Source organism: Sylvia atricapilla, chromosome 6 (assembly GCF_009819655.1).
Source record: "Sylvia atricapilla isolate bSylAtr1 chromosome 6, bSylAtr1.pri, whole genome shotgun sequence".
NCBI classification, from domain to species: Eukaryota; Metazoa; Chordata; class Aves; order Passeriformes; family Sylviidae; genus Sylvia; species Sylvia atricapilla.
The window spans coordinates 23,847,040-23,869,291 of NC_089145.1; the positions used below are offsets into that span (position 1 = coordinate 23,847,040).

Here is a 22,252-nt window from a genome sequence, read left to right on the forward strand (position 1 = left end):
CTCACGGCATGTCACTATGCCTAGTATAAATGACTTTCAACTCATTACTTGGCCAGGCAGGCTTACATTTCAGTCCACTCTGTCTGCATCGCTGGTGTTATGTGCTGGTTGTTTTTACTGGCCTGTAGCTAATTATCTTCCCTTGCTGGGAAGATGAGTCTCAAAAAGGTTCAAACAGCTGTTCTCAAAAAGTTAACATCTCAGAGATTAATGATGTGGAAATTCTTGATCTTTCTGCTCTGAAACAACGATCAGAGCTGAATTAAAACTTCGAAGTTTTATATATTTTGAGTGTATAGATACTGAGGTACAGGAATGCTGAATGAGCTTAGCATTGGAAACCTGTGAACCAAAACTCATTACAGTTTAATGATCTTAATGTTTCAATGTTTTAACCTTTGACACAAATTTGAGTATCAGCTTAGAGCTCTGAGGAAGTGAAGTGTTTCCTAGATGAGAGTAAGGAGATAAGTAACTCAGGTGGAAATATTAATTGGTAAAAGAACAGTGAATTGACACTTTAAGTCTTTGACAGGTTCAGTTTTGCCAGTCAGTTAAAGTTTCCTCTTCTCATTCTTCCAGAAAATTCATTGTCTGCTAATGTTGCACAAAGGCAGGGATTTTTCTCTTGTGTTAGAATTTAGGCTGTTCAAGACTCTGGCAGTCTATCTCAGTAAAACTCTGGTGTGCAGACAATTTTTTGATCTTGAAAGGCTAGTTTTGTGTGTCCCTGTTGACATAAAATTAAACATTAACTACTCAGATGATAAAAATTGAGTATTGTGATTGGCTTTACATGGTTCTGACTTTGACAGTAACTGACTATTGCTCCAGATCCACTTGTATTGTAGTGCTCCTTGAAAAGCCATTGATTATGATTTCTACTTTTTATGTGGCCTTCACCACTATATGTCTTAACACTTCACTTTCCTCCCTCATAGCAGGAAGACAGACCCCCTCTGACGTCTCTGCTCTCTAAACCAACACTCCCTACAGTTGCATCCTCTACAGATATGCTTCACAGTAAGCTCTCCCAGCTGCGTGAGTCCCGGGAGCAGTACCAACATCTGGACCTGGACTCCAATCAGACTCATTCCTCTGGCATTGGAACTACCCTGGCTTCACCCTCTTCTGCAGCGGCCAATATTGATGACTTGAAAAAAAGATTGGAGAGAATAAAAAGCAGTCGCAAATAGAGATGCCAAGAGACAGTATCGCTGTTGCTTGGGGCTGTCTTCAGCTTTAGTTTACTAAACTAGAAGTCTTCATAGTTAAATGGCCTCGTTTAGGCCTAATGTATACAAACTGGTTTATGTATAATACAGTGGATTTTGGGGGGTTGAGTCATTGTGGCACAAGTATTTGTACATAATCTGCTTCTCAATGAGCATCTCTTTGACAATAGAAGGCTGTCTGTGTATTAGTTTTAGTGTACAGACCTGTAAACAACCATCCTCTTGCTCAGACTAGTTTCTCATGACTTGGGGTTTTTATTTGTAAAGTTGTCTTTAAAATCTTTTCCTAGTTCTTAACTCTTAGAAGATCTTTAGTGATTTCACTTTTAATTTTGTGAATTCTTCTCCATGTAATCCTTGAACTGTTAATTCTGTATGGACACATGGCATGAAGTAACTAATTTAAGTGTCTTTTGTAAATAAAGTTTGCATTAACTATACCAGCCTCTTTAGGAACAGCAGCGACTGCTGGTTAGAGGTCACTCTATTCCTGAATGTTAGTGACTGGGCATCTAGCAACCGAACTAAGCTGGCATGAACCTTGGGGTTTGGATACACTATAAGGAAGATGAGTGGAAATACACTGTCTGTGGATGCAGTCCTGAGACTTTGCACTCTTACTTCTATGAGCAGTAGTACATTTTTCATATAGTTGCTTTTTTTGTTTTGGAATAAGTTTCTGTAACTTGAAAATATTTAGTTTGCTGAAATGCTTATTTTGAATTACCTAGTCGTTGTGATGCTTTTACCCAGATTGTGTGGTCCCATCTGAGGGCGCTCTCTTTGAGGGAGCCTGCTGCTGTTGATACGGAATAGAGTAGCAGTGGTGTACGGTCAGTGGACTTATTTATCCTGAGCTCATCTGGTTAAGCAGTGTTCCTCATGCAGGTAAACCTCACTCACTACTACTTTTTGCCCTTAAACATCAGATTGTTACCATTTTGTAACTAAGACACCTAATAGAACTAGTCTGCAAAAGTTGTAGCCACTTTTTTTCTTATGAGTGATTAGCCTTTTTCAGAAGCTCCAAATAATGAAGATTAGGACAGATACACTGTGTATCCTTTCTAGCCCTTTCATTTTTAGGGAGGTGATGTATCTTCACCTTACTACTGCACTTCCATGTGAAAACTGGTTGTGAAGCGTATCTTGCACATAGCTAGAATGGAGTTATTGAAGAGTTGGACAGGCAGGCTTAAAATAACACACTTCTACGCTAGATTTTTAATCTGTTCCATATAAGTGCTGCTTTTGTCGTCTGCTATGTGGACCAGCAGTCTCTGCATAAGAGCCATTACTGAAACTGTCTTGCCTGATTAAAAATGTGGCTTTAAATTAGTACTTGTACAACAGATCTATGCCAGAGCTTCTGCAAATGTCTGAAATCTTCCTTTGACAGGGCCCCTAGGCAGGGGTTGCAGTTGACATAATGCTGCTTGGTGCTTATGGTGAGTTTGCACACTGTGATAGCAGGTGATCGCAAGCGTTCTCCATCCTGTGTTAACTGATATAATGCCCTTCATTGCTCCACTGCCTTGATTTAGTAGTCAGTCTCCTCTCATAACCTGAAATGAGCATGCACTTATGGAACAGAGCTCTGTTACAAGTGGAGGTTTGGCCCTTATTGGTAAGTGCTGTGGTGTTGTGCACTTATACTGGGGCAGTTTGTGAATCGTTTGTGTTTGCTGACACTAGAGTTACTGCCACTACCTCTCAATTACTAGCTGCTCTCTGAAACTTAGTGACATTTAAATTAATTCATATGTTCATTTACCATATTCAGCAGACATTCTGAAGAACTCTCTATTAATTAGCTCAGGATGTTAAAACAGCAATGCCTGCAAACCTGCATAAACTATTTTAAATTTGAAGCTGAATCAGAAGTGAAATACAGGAATAATTGAGTAGCAGAAGATATAGTTGTTTTTTTGAATGAGTTTTTGCCCTGTGTCTTTGTAGTGTTTGGTTGGACTCAATATCCTGGGAGTTCTGAACTAAAACTTGTGCACATAAATTAATAAAGCCTAATCTTTAGCCCAGACAATATTTAAATAACATTAAACTGAATTTTAAAAATGATTCCTCTGTATTGTTTGTAACAAGTCAGTGTGAACAGTGACTTTCTCCAGAAACGGTATGGTCCTGGTTCCTCTCTTTTGTCACAGATTATTTGATTGTAGTGAAGGGGTGAGGCTTAAAATTTAAATATTAGAAGGGCTAAGCATTTTCAGTGTCTGTGGTTATCAATGACTTTAAACAGTCATGAAACTTGGGCTGTTGAGGTTTTGTTCTTCAGATTTCTTTGACAGGTTGGTTTTTATGCTTTATTTTTGCAATCAAGTTGGGCTGCTTCAACCTGGTCCCCAGATGAGCCATCTAAAAGGAAGTGGCCAGACAGTAATTGATCAATAACTTGTTTTTAGAACACCTAATTTCACTGTTGCCTCTTTCTGTGACTTTATGGCACTATGAGTGAGAAGTTTAGAAATGTGCCATAGGGAGCAAGGAGAATTTTCCAATCTTATGATTGTCTTCATAGAAAATTGGGTTGAACAAATTGGGTGGTCAAGAAATTGTGTTTACTGCTCTACTTCTGGGTCCTCAGTTGTCCACAAATTCCTGCTAAAGAGGAATTTATGATCATAAGACTGAATCTTGCTTTTGGGGAGATCACTAAACAGCCTTCATAACACAAGCAAAGACGTGTAGTGTATGATGCTTTTGACAATAATTGCATGAATTGCTTACTTCACAATCTTGCTGTGCAGGTAGAAAATACACAATAAGGACCCAGCACCACTTGCCGTGTAGGAACTTACTGGAAGTCCTGCTTAATGTATTCAAGCCGCTATTCCTTTGTAGGATAGATTGCACACAGTGGAGCTGGTATTTATTGCCTGCTGTTGTGGCTGAGAACAATGTTTGTCTGATCAAAACAACTTCTAATTGCTCTACTTTTCGCATTGGTGTTTTGTGTAATGCCAGAGATACTGTAGGGTGGTAATCTCCAGTACATATGTGGGTCAAAAACTAGGACAGAAAATAATTGTCTTGAAGGGAGGAAAGGGATAGTGCATGAGAGTATTACTCTTGCTTGGACTGACAAGGCCATTATGTGAGGTCCAAAACCTCTTGATTATAGCTGATGGAAGGGAGGGGAATTTGTTTGAAGCACAGCAGGTAATTAGCAGTATAGCTAGTGCTGTGGTACTCCTGGCTACTATCATGACTTAGACTCAACTGCAACTAAAGTCAGCATGAATAAATGGAAGAAGATGGGTTTCAGAACTTTTATTTTCAAGGGATAAGACTTTCCTTTGTCAGGTTGTAAGGATATAACTTGTTTTACTTCAGGATCTTCTATGCTTATGTTTCGAAGTGGAGCATTGTAACAAAACTGAGATCAAGCAAGGTAAATGCTTCATCTATCGCGCGTGATTTTCGATGGCTTTTCGTATCCACTTTTTCAGGCGGAATACATGGGTGTAAAATCCATATTTGCCATCTCGGTCACAGCCTTCTCCCCATGAAACTACTCCCACTTGATACCAACGGTTGTCATCTGGGTTCTAAAGTAAAGAAAAAATGGGATTGGCACAAGTAGCAAGAGACTTTGATAGAATCAGAGAATCATTAAGGTTGGAAAAGACTTTGAAGATCAAGTCCAACCTTTGACCAAACACCACCATGTTAATTAAACCACAGCACTGCGTGCACTCTTTCAGTGAGGAAATTCCTCCTGATGTCTAACTTGAGCCTCCCTTGGCACATTTTGGGAGCCAGAAAATAGCTTGAGGCCATTTTCTCTTGTCCTTTGCTTGACAGGAACAAGAGGCCAAGTGCCACCTAGCTACACTCTCCTTTCAAGATGTCTCCCCTGAGTTTCCTTTCCTTCAGGCTAAACAAGCCCAGCTCCCTCAGCCACACCTCATAAGACTTGTGCTTTGTATTGTTTAGCAGCTTGGTTGCCCTCTCAGATCTAAACCTTGGATGTACCCCAGCGTGTTTAATGATGGAAGCTAGTTTGGGATTCAGACTGGCATCTCCAGCAGAATTTATTGGAGCCACTTTGTTTCTACTCTTAAAACTCTTAAGAATTGGCCATCCCTTATGGGTCCTGCAGGTCCTAAAACATTGAGAGCTCAGTACAGAAATGGGGCTGGATGACTGCAGGATTCATCTCCATTGCTCACCTTGGGCATTAGCTGGGTTTGCTTCAGCTACTCAGTAGTGGCTCAACTCTGCTGCTGTTTTTTAGACTATGAAGTTCAGCATAGAACAAAGACATACTCTGTCTGTCTTACGAGCTTGAACTTGTTGAACATACCTTCATTACAAAAGGTCCCCCACTGTCCCCTTCACAGGCATCTCCTCTCTTTGATGCATCAGGACTGTAGCCTACAGGCAAGGAAAATGGACATTTGACTGTAGCGGGAGTGGATGGTGTTGGCCATCTTTTCTTTAAAGTTTCAGGATAAATGGCAGAAACGTTTTGGGACCCATGAGACTATTTGCTAATTCTGTCAACTCTTGGACTTTTGTTTTTCATACATGTAAAAATTCTAACACTGCATCTGTCTTTGCAGCATTCTTGAATCCACCCTCTGTGCTCTCATTCCTGTATTTTCATCAGAATTGCTGTTAGTCTTGCTGTCAGTTGCACTGACACTGTACAACAGCTGTAGCTTGAGCTACTGTGCTGTGCTTTTCTTATCTTAGAAACTTACTTGTAATAATCTGGGTTCCCTGTTCTTCTGTTTACTATAGAGACACATTGTTGTCCCCACTTTCACCTTCCTGTCACTGTAAGTTTTGCTTTTCCTCTCCCCAGCTGTCTTTCTAAAGTCTCAGGATGAAGAGGAAGAGGATTTCATTAATTTCTGATGAACTAGATAGTATCTCTGTGTTTTCCCATCACCCATTTTTTTCTGTATGTCTGCATCTCAGCTATTTCAAAAAACGTTGTCTACAAAAAGAGTCCATTAGAGCTCTGTGTTTTCAGCACACTCTTGTAATTGGCTTCCATCCTATCTCAAGGAATCACATGCATTTTGATGCAAGCAGCACAAATTTAATCAAAGATCACAAGGCTTGCTTATAGGAGCTGATAGTCTGCACAAATGAAGAATACAGCAGAAACTGTTAAATTGGTACAAAAATCCATAGTCTCTTGGTAAGTTGAATTCTGTGTCCCCTTCTCACTTGAAAAGGGTATGAATGCTAGAAGAGATTTAGGAAGGTGAGAGCCTTCAAAATCTGTGGCCATAAGTATGAATGGGCTCCAAAAGGTTGAGACAAGCTAGTAGACAGGATAATGGGTGTGCAGCCGTTTTAGGAAGTCGCTGAACTGCTCTATGTACTGGTGAAAAGAAAATTATTTGTGCTTAGTTGTCCCACAGCTGCTGCTGCTAGCTAGTACCGTTAGACTAGTGCCTGACCAGAGGCTGGTGTTGCAAACTTTATTCCTAGCTTTAAGTTCTCCAGCCTTCATGTTTTCTGAGAGCTGAGAAAGTTCTTATCATAGGGAAGTTATTCTTTGTGGAGAGCATTTGCAAATTTATCTGATAGTAACCTTGTTGCGTGAGTCACACCAGAGCTCAGAGCCCTTGACTTCTGTGGCAAGTCGTGCCTGTGGACTCCAGTGTTACTTACCTGCACAGAACATGTTGTCAGTTACTTTAACTCTGGTGGATGCCTTGCAGGTACTTTGATCTACAATGGGCAGATTGACCTGTTGCAGAACTGTGGGCAGGTTGGAGGGGTTAGTGGCCCATGTTTCTTTCAAGTTTCCCCAGCCAGTTACCCTCCCTTTGTAACCTGCCAGCATCAGCCTGTGGAAGGAAGCACAAGTATAATCAAATGCGTTGCAACAGCTTTCTCCTGCCTGGCACTCATACTGCAAATAGCCTTGAGAATTCATCTTGTTCTCTCTCTCCTCCTCACCTCTGCACGACCTCTTTGGTAGGCAGGCAGACAGGATGGATGTAGTCACTGAAGCTGATGGGTCTCTTTAAGTGCATGAGTGCAATGTCTCGGTCCATGTTCTCTTTCCAGTTGTACTTGGGATGGATGATGATTTTATCCAACAGAGCAATCTTCTCTTTATTCTTTTCATATCTGAAATAGTTATGAAGGAAAAAACTCGCTGTACAGTAGCAGCTGAGAGTCTTCTGGAGTTTATGATACACTCAGCTTTGTACCCTCTGAGACAATGCTGTCTTTGCATAGGAGCACCTATGCAAAGGTGCTTTTAGATTTCCCAGGCTTCTTTGCTCCTTTTCACTTTAACCTTCAGGATAAGCAAGAGCAGCAAATGACAGCCCCATTAGATCCTGTTACTGATAGGCATGTAACATTAGCTATTATACTTCCTTGGATACTGAATGACAGCCCAGCTCCAAAGTATCTCATTACTTCAAGAGGAAGCCTAGTTCCTTCTCACTTCATTCAGACTCTTACTTTGCTCTTACGTGCTTGCCAATCCGCACCAATACGTCACTTGTACTTAAGTTCTTGTCCCAGGGTGGATAAAAAAGACAATGAGCAGCAGTCAGGACCCAGCTGTCACTGATGAGGCTGGCACCACACAGCAGCTCCTGAGGAGACTTTTTGTAGAGCATCACCTGCCTGAGAGACAAGGAGGAAGGAAGCCCTTAGCAGGACTAAATGGGTCCTGGTGTCATGCCAAGTGCAGAAGTGGCAGTGAGCAGGAAACAGCATTGCACTATACTGACAAAACTGCTTAAGTAGCTCTGTAGCAAAAGTCTTCCCTGGACATGTATATCCTATGTAGTAGGCCATGTACCTCATTTCTTTCACCTGGAGAAGCTTCTCATCCTTTTTGTTCCAGCAAAGCTGGAAAGAGGAAGACAATAAAGATGAAATAGACCAACACATTTGTTTTCTCTGATGGTTGCATACTTGATTCAAGAGGTGAGTTTCTTTCCAGCTCTTTTAGTACTGCTCTGTCAACAACTTGGAGAAGCTTTGATTAGAATCTGTAATTTGTGCACGCTGCCTAAGATAGGCAAGCCTTTTTATTTCTACCTGCTTGAGCTGAAGAGAAGGAAGACACAATTCCCAAATGCAACAACAATACTTACCAGGGGGAGCTGCCAACTTCTGCGCCATCCCCACCAACAATTCTTCCTGTGTAGGAATCCAACAGCTCCCTCTCACTTTGGTCTGTTATCTTTTTCTTCTCAAATAAAGGACGGGTGCCACAATCTGAAAAAACATGCAGTCTGGTTTTGCTACTCTACCTTGTTTGCAGTGGAGAACTGTTGTCTAGAGTCAGCATGTGATAGTGGAAGATCTGAGAAAGGAAGTGCTTACTAGTTCCATGATTGGAACTGGATATTGGCTTCTGAGAGGTCTAAAAGGAATTTAAGCATCTTCCCCTGCTTTTAACACCTTTTGGTTAGCTGATGTTTCTGAGGAACAGTGAAGAGGAAGAAGCTACAGTCCTTCTGCAGACATGCTGTATCTAGACTTTTTGCTCACCTGCTTCACCAGAACCAAAAGTTTTTTCATCAAAGAAGGTTTTGAACTCTTTAGGAATAGTAGAACGTCCTGATAGTCCCTCAGACTCTTGATTCTCATCCTCTAGCGAGCTGTCTGAGACATGGAAAGACAAACATGGTAAAAGGCTTAAGTGTAATTGCCATAATAACCAGCAATGTAAATGTTCCTTTCCCTACACCATGGATCTGATGAAGGAATGATGTTTTAAAACACCAATGTTCTTTAATGTGCCTTGTCCTCCAGTGTGAGTTTTCAGGGAGAACACCTGAGAGAGGTAACAGTGCTATGCACTTAAGGCACGATAGTACATGTGATATATGGACTAACAGGACTCCCATGTGCATGGAGCACGTACATCCTTGCCCATGCCTCCCAGCCAAGCACTTCATTCTACTCCTGTTATTTGCCACTACCTCAAATGTGTGCCTGCCCAAACCTATGCAGACTTCTCACCACAGTAGTGCAGATCACAGTAGTCAAAGTAGGGTGGTTCATCTGTGACACACCAGACACCCTCCTCATCTCTGTCTGGATTCCGACAGTAATTCTCTTTCAGCTCCACTTCTGGGTCAATGTGTTTTTCATGGAGCACCTCTTTGGCTTTCTCAGAGTTCCATGGCAGACACTTAGCTCCAGATACAGTGACTGAGAGCGTCCCTGTGTAAAGCATGCCTTTCTCTGGTTCACAGGGCTCCATTGGTGTGGGTTCTCTGGCCAGTGGAGTAAATGGAACTGTTGTTCTATCTTCACCTGGAAAGAGAGAGCTGTGATTTAAGCCATAGCTGTGCACTCAGAAGTGCTGATAGCAAGTAGGACCAGAGCCCCTTTGCTAAAGCCTAGAGTTCCATGGGGAGTCCCATTATGTTTGGGAGCTCCCACTGTTTCCATGCATGTGGTGGCCCTCTAAAACACTCCAGTGTCAGAGGTGGTCCAGCAGTATGTGAAGTGAGGCTGGCACTATTCATCACACTTCTCTTTGTCACTAAGATATGAGGAACAGTATTCTATTTCCTTCTGAGGCGTCTTGGAGAACCAACTCAAGGGATAGGTTGGTGTCTCAGGCATCATAATTCTGCTGTATTAGGATCTCAAATACCTTCTTTTAAAATGCTTAACTAGGCCATATTTGGGGAGCCTTTTATTGTGATATTCTTTAATGGCAAATTTAACTTTTGCCAATGTTTCTAAATCTAATGAGAAGTGAAAAATTCCCTGCAAGACTTCTCACACTGTTTCTTGCAAGTGTCCTAATGACTGCAAGTTTTAAGCAGCATTTCCTGAAGGAGTGGGTATCCAATCTGTTCTTGCTTGGCCTCAAGGTGCCTTCTCCTTCTGCACAGGGGGAAATCCCCATGTGAAGAGAGACCTCATTTGACTATTCACTCTGGTGCTCAACAGCCACTGGCCAAGTAGCATTCACCTTAATAAGTGGGGCTGCTTTTGTTTTTTGAGTCATGTCAACATGATTATAAAAGAACTGTGCACAAAACCGAGGCTTTTCTAATCCTGCCATATCCATCCACGTGGAAGTGTAACTGTAACATACTGCAGGTCAGAAATGAACTGGTGAACAGAGGTAGCACAGATGCCTCATGGCCTCAAAGCAGAGCAGTATTTCTTTTCAGTTTGTTAAATTCTGCAGACCAGAGCAATGGTAATAGCTTTTAAAATTTAAAAATACCCCATGTTAAAATGGTTGCAGACCTCAAACTTGCTTATGTGTTATTGCTTCTAGTCTGTTTCTGGAAGAGAAATTTCTGCTGTGTGAGAAGGTTCTCTCCTTTACGAGTTCTTTTGAGACAGAAGCCAGGCCCTAGGGGAGATAACTCTGTACTGGAGAGAAATGGGAATGTGTAAGTGTAAGGGGATGGTCCTCCATGTCCAGTGCAATGATGAGAGAAGGGCATCTTCTCTTTACGTGAGATTGTGAGTATTAAACTGCACACCTCCACAGGAGAGAATTTTAAGGTAGGCAGTCAAGCACAAACTGTAGTTATTTTGTCCTAAAGGTAGGAATTCAGTCCAAAAATCATTATGATTCATGGCTGTCACAAATTAGAGACAACTGGGCCAGGAATTTTGGGTGACTGACTAGAAAAGACTGTAGTACATTCCACTGGACTGCTGACACTGGTTTTAATTTACACCTAGTTTAGCATAATCTAGAGAAAACAGCTCATTATGTATGGGCAACTCAGTGACTTCCTCTGCTCCTTTACCCTTTAAGCTTCTCTACTCTTACTGACCTCTGTTCATGTAAGCCTTCCCCCTCCATAATCCTCTCCTTGACTGCTTTAGTATCAGTCTCAGTGCATACCACACACGGGGATGGGACACGCCTCCCGTTCCACTGTTGGGTCTCGAGTATAGCACCATGGCCCTTCTGAGCTGTTGTCTGGGTTCCTGCAGTGGTTCTCAATGAGGCTGGGATAGAGGGTGGCATTGAATCTATGAGAGGCAAAGCTGGTTAGGTTAGGAAGGAAGGACACCCTGGAGAATTCTTACAGAGTATGCGGGAGATGAACTTACTTAGGAATGTGTGGATATTTGCTTGTCCACACTTGACATTCAATCCCAGACTTGGTGTGACTAATTGTTCCTCGATAGTTCTGGCCCAGCCCAAGAGCACAGTTACCTGCCAAAATCCCAACACAGCGTAAGCCAGAGTCAGTGGAACTGGATGTTGCATTTTGCAAGGTCCGAAGTACCTTCTCACATATCCCTTTAACTTTTGCTGGGTGCATGAGCCTGCATGAGCAGAGGCATCCTCTTCCCATGAGAAGAGCACACAGCCAAGCTTTCTCAGCCTCATCAGAGGGAGCTGTCCCTGAGGGCTCTGTGCTTTGCTTTGGCTCAAAGCCTTTCTGAGAGGCTGCTCACTCCTGACTGTCACAAGGATAAGGATATTTACCCCATGTTATTTCAGTGCACAAGTCAGATTATTTGTTGAAATGGTTAGTGGGGAAATAGAGTAAGAAATCATTTCAAATTCCTCCCCTGGTATTTTTCCTTATAATTAGAAGGTTTCTCCAACAGTTTAATTTTTTTTCTGTACAATCTCTGCAGGAAGCAAGTTCCTGGCACTCACTGTATCTAGGAGATTGAGATCAGCATGAAGTTCATACCTTCTAGACAAGCATCCAGAATTGTCCTGGATATTGCCACGCCCTGACATACTAGCAAAATAAGAAGAAAGAGACACATATGAAAGTGATGCCTTGAGAAGCATCATCATCAATCCAAACAAGCATCATCATTTGAACCAGTTTATCATCTAGAGACAAAATACAAGAGCTTAGCTGTGGAAAGTGAGCTCTTAAAAGAGGGAGCCATGTCTCCAGGATGAGACAGTGCATCCTAAGGGATAAGAGTACCTGCAGGACTCAAAACAACCTACCTTGGTATTTTGACCAAAATATGTCCTGTAAAAAAAGAAAAAAAAAAAAAAAAAAGAAAAATATGTATTTAGGGACACAAAACATCAAACCTTTCTTGGCTACTGCAATTCAAACCAGTAAGCAAACGCCCCATCACGAAAAAAAGAAAGACTAACCTAGCTCTGTTTATATCAATTACTATGGAGTCAAAGCAAAAAATCGGATACCAAACCACATTCCCACACATCAGACCCAAGAATCATGACAATACTGTTGTTTCTAAAGAGACCAAAGATGTTTACAACCTTCATCAATCTGCAGAGCAAGCAGAGCTTCCTGTAGAGCAGTGGCTACAGTGCAGAAGTCCAAGCAGCTGAACCTGGAATTTCTAAGGCCACAGATCACATGTAGGTATTGCTCAGCTCTTTGGATCTACATCTCTACCATGCAGCCTGTGGCTGATTGTTTTTGAAGTACTCCACAGAAGTAGTGTCTTGCTGGCTTAGGCTCCTAACTGTTCATCTGTTAGGAATTTTAGGTATGGAATTCTGCAGGGCCACCAGCCTTGGGGCTAGGGGGAAATCCCAAAAGGATGCAGCACAAATTTGGCAGAGTGAGTCTGGAAACTGGGAAAAGGGGAGAGGGAGTGCAAAAACTTAAGCTCAAAGGAGTCTGAGGTACCTGCACTCAGTGTTTGGCTGCTATGCCAGTGCTTCTGGAGTGTCTGGGACAGCAGCTCACATGTGTGAGGCACCACACTGAGCTAATGAAAGATGCTTTTCAGGACCAATGGCACCTTATGACTTCATGCAAAGAGAGGGAAAGAAAAGAACCTGAGCTTTCATATGTCTTCCCTGTAGTGTCTCAGGAAGGGAAGCTCCCTAAGGAAGCCTTGGGGCGTGCACACATCAGGCTCATCTTTGGTTCACAGATTTGAGTATTACAAGCCTGGCCCCTGGCAGTGTGTGCAGCCTGCTGGTGTCTCCTCCAGGGGCTGGCTGGGGGAATGTTTCCTGGTACGTACCGTCTGATCGATGGATTCAAGGGCTTCAAAAGCCTCCTCGTAACTGCACAGCTCCTCCAGGCACTCTCGCTCCAGGTTTCCCTTAAGCATCTCTTCTAGAAATCCCTTGTTGGCACGTCGGTGGCGCTTGAGCAGTGACAGTGCCTGCCCCTTTTCCAGGAAAACTATCAGGTCAGAACACTGCCAGTCAAAGGGCTGCTCACAGCCAGAGGGCACCTTTGTATCCCCTTGCAGTTTCTAAAAACCACATGCAGCTGATGTGGAGATCCCACAGCCCAGCCTCTCCCAGCACACCATACAGAGAGGAGAAGCCCTGTCAGGTCTATACTTGATGATCAGAGTAGGCTCTCTGGAATTCATCCTGTCACAGCTACCACCACTTAGGAAACAGAAGTGACAGGAACACTGCTTCCTCAGCAAAACTGCTCTGCTCATTTGCAGTTAAATAGAAGCTTGTTTGCTTTGAGCGTGCTGCTGTCCCTGTCCCCAGCCACTGTATTTCTTGCCAGCCTCAGACCACTGTGATAAGCACAGCTTGGTTCCATTTCACGTTCACAGCCCCTGATTTGAACCTGGAGACGGGTCTTCCCACACACAGTAGTGGGTCTAAGAGGAATTAACCTCATCTTAAGAAAAGACAATTAGAGGTTCTAATAAAAGGAGCAGTAAGCAGGAAGGTGGCATATTTTGCATGACGTAAAGTTTCGATAAGGGACAGCTGGGGAGGCAATGGAGAATTGAAGTCAGCTAGGCCAGCTGAGGAACTCAATCCCCAAAAGCCCCATAGCTGTGTTATGCTTGATCCTGGACTGAGCCACAGTCCCCATCCCTGCCGTTTCCCAGGTGACCCATAAAATCCACTCAGTTGCTGTCACCAGCTGACAGATGCAGCTGCATCCTCCTGTGTTCGCTCCATTCTCAGCTCCCAACTTTTGCTCCCAACTTCAAGCTTTTAGCCTGTCCTCCTGACTTGAGAAAGAAAACTTGCCACCTGTGATACCCCTGGAAAAAATAACCCTGTCTCTTCCTCCTGTCATCTACTGTTATTTCTACCCTTGAGTCTTACCTCCAGCATGGCTCAAGGTGAGGTGCAGAAGGCTGGAGAAGAGCAGGCCCCTCAGTATGGTGGTTTTGGTGTGCGCCATGCTGTACAGCCCTGGCTCCAGGGGAACTGTGAAGGAAGCAGAATAAGCAGAGTCACAGCCCTGCTGGGTTAATATTGAACCAGAATGAAGAAACAGGACTCCAGGTCGTGGTGTGTCAGGGACAGTGGGACTCTTATCCCTCCTCTCTTGGCATTTCTCCCTTCCATCAGAGCATCTTGGTTTCCTTACTTAACTTTCTATTTCATATCTAGGAAGATGGCATGAGTAGCAGGAGGACAAGTTTGTCCCAGGGCACAGGGAGAACTCGGGCTGAAGAGAGGTAATTCTGCTATCTCACAGCCATCCCAGCCAGAGAGCTTGCTCTTTTTCCCTGGCTTTGCTGCAATGCAGCCCCTGGCACCATCACTGCCTCCCCACCATGCTGGTTCAGGTCTCTGCCACTGACTCTTCTCAGAAGCTGTACTCTAGCGGCCTTGAACATACGAAGACTTTGAGAGCTCCTTAGCCATTCCCAGTCCTTCTCTTTTTAGCTGCAAGTCCCTCTGATTCCCCCTAGTGCTCAGGGAGAATCTTTCCTTCCTGCAGTTATCAGCAAGCTCAGCCTCAGCTATTTTGGCCCCACAACACACACTTACAGTGTTCCCCCTTCTCCCTTGCCCATGACAAGGAGCAGAAAGGGTGCCTTTGACATCCCTTTGGGAGTTTAATTTTCCTCCCAGTTAGGTCAGCAGTTCCACTGGTAATGCATTCTTCCCAATGCCTTATAATTCCCAGCTGAGTGGAGGAGGATGAAGTGGCATGAGGGCTAGGCTCCCCCTTCCCCCCATAGTGGAACCTACTAAAGTCCATCCAAAAGGAAACAGAAACTCTGACAAGCAGGGAGCTAGCACACCCAAAACCAGCCAGGAAAACAAGGGCTTCCAGGAAAAGGGAGACTAATGGTCTGTATGTCATGACATCAGCTATTAAGTCAAGAACTGGACTAGCAGAGCTGAGAAGGCTCTGATGATTGCTACAGCTAGCAGACCATTGGAAAGCGTGGAAAAACAGCAGAAAGCAGGGCAGAGTGAGGTAGTCTCAGGAATTGCCACATGGAACAAAAGTGCTTCCTGCCAGCAGGGAGCATATTTTGTGCTGTGCCTCTGTGCAGCTAATACATCTGTAATGTTTATCTCCATAGAAGGAGTGCAAATATTAGCATTAGGGTGGCTGAGGAATGACTCTGGACACTGGTACAAAGAGCAGTTGCAGAGGCTTCCTTCTTCACATGCAAGTATCACCTGTTCTCATCCACACACATTTCTACTCCCTGCTCTGGATTTTGGACAGAGATTTTTAGGAATGGCTGGCATTCCCTGAGTGGAAATTACCTGGGTGGAGAGTGTGTGCACGAGATTAGACATAACCCTAGAAACACCCATGTTGCTGAGCAGGGGAAGCAGCATTTAGGCAGAGAGCACAGGCAGGGACGTGAAAGAACACAAACAAGAGTGGCGAGGTCAGAGCTGCTGCTGTGTCTCACACAGCCACTTCCACTCCTCACTGGAGGAGGAGGCACAAGCAACTTTCCATATCCTCATTCACTCTCTTTTTCATTTCTGCATCTCTGTCTCTTCTTTATAATAACCAGAGAGCCTTTACACAGCTTAAGTCAATTTTGTTATGCATAGATTTTTACCCTCTTCTTGTCTTTCTTTTAAAGGAAAGGTCTTACCACCTTCCATGAAATCATGCAGTATATAAGGCTAACTTTAAGCAATGCTCCAATACAGCAGTTAAGCTGTTATAAGTTAAGCTTGGTTATCAGACAGGTATAAATATCTTCTAATACTTACCTATGCCATCTTCCTTTAACATTACTTCTGTTCTGGTTCCTACGTTCATTTTGTTGCTTAAGCATTTGTTTAAAAAAACCCTTATTGAAATTGATGATGATTCTGTCACTATGTCTGGCTGCTTCTTTTCCAGCTGCTGCTCTTGTTTCCTCCTTGATACAAGACAAAGCCACCTATCAGGAAAACTAGGTTATTAACTGTAACTGCTGAAACCTTTTATCTCTAGATTATTCAAGGCTACATCTATCACTTAGCTTTCTTCTATTTCTTTACTTTGGGTTTGCTTTGTAATTGGAGATTTTCACTACATCCTGGGACACTTTCCAGCCCTTTCTGGTGTCTCACAACATTGTCAGTAATTAAAGATGCCGACTCTTCACATTGTGGCCTTTTCTCATTCCATAATGTGCTTCTAGGGCTCCTCCCCGTTTTTCCCGTTCCTGTGGTTAGCTTCTGCAGCAGCACAGCATGCATCAGGTATCACCTTTCCAAGGGTGACTGCCACCCCTCCAACATTTAACTCTTACATTCCTGTAAGCAAATTTTTATAATTGCACTTTTTTTCAGCCTTCACTCACCCATGAATGATGAATGCTATTTTCTTTCTTAGGACAAGAGATTTAAGATACCTTTACCACCCAGACCTATGGCTTGTAATACAGTTGGGAGTTTTGATCTTTCCTTCTATGTGTTGATTCTTCTTTTTAAGTAAAGAAAGCCTTCGGCAATTTTTTTCCCTGTGTAACTACTTTTTCAACTTCCAGGGAGCAGAATATATGGAGTTTGGCGGACCTCACTACCCAGGAGAGATGTGTGCTTGCTTGCTGCCTGAACCTCTAATGGTAATGGGTGTGCATGATCTCCAGCCAGCTGGGTAATCCATGTGTCTGCTGCCCCAAATAACCTTCACTGGCACTGAAAGGCAGCACACTGTGTAACTCCTCTCTATGCCAGCATGTGGCACCAGGCAGGCACACATCCTTGTCCTTGCTATCTCTTTTCCCTTCTCACCAGGATCCTGACAACTGCACCAAATGTAATGCGCTGGTGTGAGGACTTGTTATGGATCCCAACAAAATTAGGCTTTTAGTATTTTAATTAGGCCTTAAAATAACGTTTACTGGACATAATACAAGAAAGGGTATAGCATTAGATAATGCCACACCCCTTCAGATGCTGCAAACACCAAGCTATAGAGCACTGCACAGCTATCTAGTCAGGCCACAGTACCCTGCACAGATCCCATCCATATTGAGGTTCACCAGCACCATGATCTTCAGGGCTTTTATAGGAATTTCCTAGGAGTAAACAACTTTATACACCATTTTGCTGTCAAGCAAAAGTTGTTCACATGAGAACGTGCTGTTTCTAAGACAAAGTGGTGGCATCACCACCATGGGAGTCACCTCTGGGCTCCTCAGAATTAGCCAGCTAAGTTTATCTTGCAACCAAGTGATACGTGCAGCACGGCACAGACATGTTCCCATCTACTCAGATCAACTGTTAGGTGAACAGTGTTTCTGTGAAGACCTCCTAATTCATAATAGTTCCTTCTATTTCTCTCTTGTTACCTTAAAATAAAGAAGCAGGTCAGCCATTTAGGCAATAGGGGTCTGGGTTCTCCCTGCCCTTTCCCCCCATTGCTCCCCCTTCTCTCCCAGTTCTGCTGTGACAGAGGGCACATGCTTCAAACACAGCATACGAGCCCAGCTCCAGTGAGAACATTCTGCAGCTGTGTCAATATTTGAGTTTGGATAGGCACCAAAGACAGAACAGTAGGAAGCACTGCAGCTTCAAATACAAGCCTCCTCACATGCCTGTGCTCCAAGCACTTAGGGAAGACTTAGCTCTTGTTCCCCTATAGAGAAAATTATTAAAAATTAGGACACTCAAGAGTTTATCAACTGAACTCACATTCCATCTTCACATCAAAGTGTCATGCATCTCACTGTAGCACCTTGTCTGCAAACAGGTTTTACACAGTTCATGAAAAAAATTAATGTGGAAACTGCAAAGAGCAGCTTTTAGGAGTGTCACATAACTGCATTCATAGCATCCCAAAAGGGGACTGTGCTACTTATGATTCCTTGGTGCATCTTTGTTTTCCTCTTGTGCAGTGGGCATAAGAAACCCAGAGAATTTAAAGCCACTAAGCAAGGCTAAACAAAAAAATTTGGGGAATTGCAGATGTTTGAGACGTATAAGACAGAGAGTAAGAACAGCTAAAACTGAGGATTCAGCAAATGAAAATGGTGTTTCGATGTGAAAAGAGAGTGCAGAGCAGGCAAGTCTGAAAGATCCGTTAGTCTGGTATTGTCAGCCCTTCCTAGGAGGTCAAGCTGACATAGCTGTGCACTTCCTTCCTGCAACAGGACTAATTTACATCAGCCTGCCTCAGCTGGCAAACAGACACTGAAGAAGATGGAGCAGAAGAGATATTGGGATGTAGCTGTGACTGTGCTGTCTTTTAATGTTTTGGTGCAGGGGTAGGAAAGAAGAGGAAGAGAGGAAGCAAGAATGTGTGAAGAGAAATAAGGGAAAAACTTATTGAACCAAATTGAACATGGAGAGGAAATGGAAAATCTGAGCAGGGATGAACTAGTCAACATATATGTGGAGAGGTGAGGAGCCTTTCAGCGGGGGACACTGAAAATTGCACAGTGAGACACAACTATCCTTTTCATGTCCTCAGACAGACTGTCCGGTCACTGTAAGTGAAGGAAACTGACAGCGCGCAAATCAGGTGACAGCGGAGAAGGAACATTCAGCCCTAGCTCCAAGGCAGGATTTTGCTTCTGCTAATTGTGAAAAATGCTCTTCATATTACAAGGTACCTTGTAAACACTTGGGAAGCTGCTTACCAGTAATGTCTGGCACCAGTATGAGCTTCAAATGATCAGAAGTGTTGCTTAGCTACAAGAGTAAAAGCCCAGGAAAGCACTTGAATAGCAACACGTAATTAAAAAACTTGAAAGGAAGGCACTGTTCAAAGTCACTGCTTTGAGACTTTTCCTGCCTTCCCCACAGCGCACTGTCACTGACTGACAATGTACCACAGGCAGAACAGAAGTTCTGCTCATTAACGCTGTCTTCTCTGGGAAGTTATTCCCATCAACAGGCAGTGCCTTCTCTGTGCCAGGCCCAGCATGCGGCATGTGTAGGCTCATAGTTTCAATGAGCAGCTACTGCAAAGACCCACGTTTATACAGGCAGTTACCTCCAAGACTGCTAATTCTGCCTGGGGCTGAGCCACAGGGCCTTGTTGCTAACAGAGAGGTGAGAGGTTTTATTGGTTTTTAACCTCATTTTAACAAGTACAGAAGAAGATCAGCCAGAGCGTGTTGGGACAGGCAGGTATCAGTCTTGACCTCTACCACTTCTGCCAAGGCTCCTGAAGCCCATCCCCTGCCCCTCCTGGATGATGACCATGTCACTGATTAATGAGGCCTCATCCTGCATCACAATGCATTTGTCCTCAAGCTCAGAGAGAACGATTTTATCTTTTGCTGATGGACACATGGCCTTTGTCCTGTGTGCCCCAGGATCTGGGATCTGCCTTGAGACTGGTAAGTAGCAATGCAGTGACTGCTGGCTGTGATCAGCAGCTCAGCCTTACTCACTGGCCTCAGCACCTACACCATGAGCAGGGTGGGCTCTGCCACAAGTCTCCCCTGCTGGCCCTTCCTCTGTGGCTTCTTTCTTGCTGCCTGAGGTAGGTCCAGAGCAAGTGAAGCCACTGTAATGGTGAGTTTCCTCAGAGTCCTTTCCCACCTTGTAGGTGAGCGTACAGTGCACAAGGCTCTGAGGAAGGGTGCAGCCCATGCCACAGAGCTCATATTTGCAGGGCTTGCCAGCTGGGTGGGATTTCTGATGGCCCCATAGCTTAGTGGCCAGGGTGCAGGACTTGCTGCACTGCTTGCAGGTGAAAGCACACTCCCCCATGTGCAGGTGCATATGGTGCAACAAGGAGCTGGGGTTGGCCAGGTGACACCCACATAGGGCACACTGGCACCCCTTGGGACCAGCTGGGCCAGTCCCAGTGGCCAAATGGATCTCCTTGTGCATGTGAAGAGAGAGCCAGTGTGCAAAGGCCTTGCCACACTGCTGGCAGGACAAGAGGTGCTGGCCACTGTGTGGGACCTGGTGCCCCTGCAAGCCTCACTTGGGGCAGCAAAGCTTGTACAGTGGGTGGAATGGCCACACAGCCCCGTGGGCTAATGTGCGGGCCTTGAGGCTCCCCTCTGAACGACAGCCCTTACCATACTCTCTGCAGGAGGGGCTTGTGGCCAGGGTGGACTAAGTGGTGCTTCTTGGGGTGTCAGAGCCACAAGAAGGCTTTATCACACTCCCTGGAGCACCACCTGTGCTTGATGATCTCCTTTTGGGACAGAGATTTTAGAGGGGGGCCTGGGCTGCCAGAATAATCCTCCATCAGCTCTGTATACTCCTCCTGCCACTCAGGCGCCTCCAGTGAGCCCTTCCCCTCATGCTCTGGGAATGTCAGTCTGAGGTTTTGGAAGCTTTGCTCTCCTTATCACAAATCTCTATAGTCTCTCCTTATGTAGGACTGGGCTTCTGGGATTCCTGCCAAGTTTTCCTGCCAGCAGAGTTCTGCAAGCACTTCTGGAGTGGGCTGATGAGAGCATGCACCTTGCACGGCTTGCCAACCAAAGGAGCACTGAATTAAACCCTGCTCGAGGGAGACAACAGATCCAGGTCTCCAGGACTTGCTGCCTGTTGTCCCATTTCCACATTTTTCTGCTGCAGGTCTGGGATCCACACCCTTATCCAGTTCTTCTTTACACCTGCCACTGGTCTTAATACGGTTGAGATGGGCTCGACATGCTGATTCTCGGTCCGTGGCTTGCCATGGCTCATGTTTGGAAGCTTCTTGCAGCCTGTGGAAATATTTGGTGGACAGCCTGCTAACAGGGTCATTGAGGACGGTAGTTTCAAGAGCTATTGCCTTGGAGACCTCGGGATCCCCTGCACAAACACAAAGGCACGATGGATGAATTAACGCTGGCTGTTATGTGACATGATTGCTGCTGGATAAGAGGAAGATGAACTCTGGAGATGGATACTCTGCTATGCAGTAATCCTGGGACTCTACCATGAGAACCATTACTTTTATGATCTTTTCCCCTTTCAAACTCGGGAAGAGGGACGAATCTCTGATTTCTCACCACAGACAGTACCCGTGCAGCATTCCTATTGTTTCACGAGCAGTATTTCTAGGTGGCGTATCGCCATGACTGGCATCAAACAGGGCAACGCGCTCTTTTCTCGTTCCTACGAGCGCCGCAAGCTCCGCACCGCCATCCCGCAGGGGCTGCAGGGCGCACACACGCCGGGAACAGCTGAAAGCGCAAACCCGACGCTCGGGAAGGCCGGGCCGCTCCTCCCACCCACCCCGGGCCCCGGCACACAGCTACCAGGGGCTCCGCCTGCGGGGCTGGCTCGGGCCCCGCGCCTGCACAGCCCCGGCACCGGGCGCTCCGTGCCGGCGGAACGCTGCGAGGGAGCGGCGGACGCGCCCGGACGGCGGCGGGCAGCGGGCGGGGCGGGGCGGGCTCCCCGGTGCCGAGGCCGCGCTTCCGGCGGGCGGCGGCGACGGGCGGGCGGCGGCAGGTACCGACACCCGCGGGGCCGCGTGCGGCGTCCGGGGAGCGCGGCCGGGCCCTGCCTGCAGCAGCGGGGGACGGCGGCCTGTGCTGGCGGGGCTGGGGCGGAGGAGCGGCCCGGCGGCGGGGCTGGGGCTGAGGCTAAGCGGGCCAGGGCTGGGCCGGAGCCCCGAGCGCTCCGCCCGGGTGTTGCCGGGCTCGCCCAGTGTGAGGGAGCGGCTCGGTTCGCCCGCGGTGCGCTCCTGGCGGGAAGAGCGCGGGGACTGAAGCGCCGCGGGCACCTGGGCGGGGAGAGCCGGGCCGGCAGCCCGCGGTGTGCTGGTCTCCGCTGATCGGTGCCGGTACCGCCGGAGCGCCTCTGCTGGGCCTGCTGCTGGTGCTCCCGGCGGCGGGGCTGGGGTTGGCTGCCATTAACCCCGGGGCCCAGCAGCAGGGGCTGGTACATGTCCTCCCTTCAGGCAGCTGGCTTGTTCTAGGGGACCTTTGTTTTAACAGTGTAAATAGGGAATCCGCGAGTCTCGTACGCA

General features: G+C 45.6%; 3 protein-coding genes across 6 annotated transcripts in view; 1 reads left to right on the forward strand and 2 right to left on the reverse strand.

Annotated features, from left to right (window-relative positions):
- Window positions 1-3,311, forward strand: part of CKAP5 (cytoskeleton associated protein 5) — a 52,035-nt gene extending 48,724 nt beyond the window's left edge. For all 4 annotated transcript variants that reach the window (XM_066321137.1, XM_066321139.1, XM_066321140.1 and 1 more), the window contains one exon: window positions 942-3,311. In XM_066321137.1, coding sequence (XP_066177234.1) covers window positions 942-1,196 — 255 coding nt within the window. In that variant the 3' untranslated portion in view covers window positions 1,197-3,311. The remainder of the gene's footprint in view (window positions 1-941) is intronic.
- A 1,200-nt stretch (window positions 3,312-4,511) lies between these two features.
- Window positions 4,512-14,359, reverse strand: F2 (coagulation factor II, thrombin). Its single transcript, XM_066321141.1, has 14 exons — window positions 14,227-14,359; window positions 13,161-13,324; window positions 12,157-12,181; window positions 11,885-11,935; window positions 11,289-11,394; window positions 11,077-11,207; window positions 9,213-9,509; window positions 8,739-8,852; window positions 8,339-8,462; window positions 7,695-7,862; window positions 7,179-7,352; window positions 6,888-7,066; window positions 5,563-5,633; window positions 4,512-4,804 (listed from the first exon to the last, which is right to left on the reverse strand). Exons 1-14 carry the CDS (start codon window positions 14,303-14,305, stop codon window positions 4,661-4,663), a joined length of 1,827 nt encoding a protein of 608 aa, XP_066177238.1. The 5' UTR covers window positions 14,306-14,359; the 3' UTR covers window positions 4,512-4,660.
- Window positions 14,360-19,403: 5,044 nt separating this feature from the next.
- Window positions 19,404-21,354, reverse strand: ZNF408 (zinc finger protein 408). Its single transcript, XM_066322177.1, is given in 8 exon segments — window positions 19,404-19,493; window positions 19,495-19,652; window positions 19,655-19,850; window positions 19,852-20,374; window positions 20,376-20,604; window positions 20,607-20,853; window positions 20,855-21,127; window positions 21,325-21,354. Coding segments are annotated over 8 exon segments (1,746 nt in total).
- Window positions 21,355-22,252: the final 898 nt, after the last annotated feature.

What these genes read in the sequence shown, in the direction of transcription:
- F2 (XM_066321141.1), bottom strand. Translation starts at nt 14,305, where the DNA reads ATGGCGCACACCAAAACCACCATACTGAGGGGCCTGCTCTTCTCCAGC. An exon ending in ATTTTGGTCAAAATACCAAG is followed by an intron (nt 11,936 to 12,156) that starts GTAGGTTGTTTT and finishes TTATTTTGCTAG; the next exon opens with TATGTCAGGGCGTGGCAATA. An exon ending in TGACAACATGTTCTGTGCAG is followed by an intron (nt 5,634 to 6,887) that starts GTAAGTAACACT and finishes CCTTGCCTGTAG; the next exon opens with GCTACAGTCCTGATGCATCA.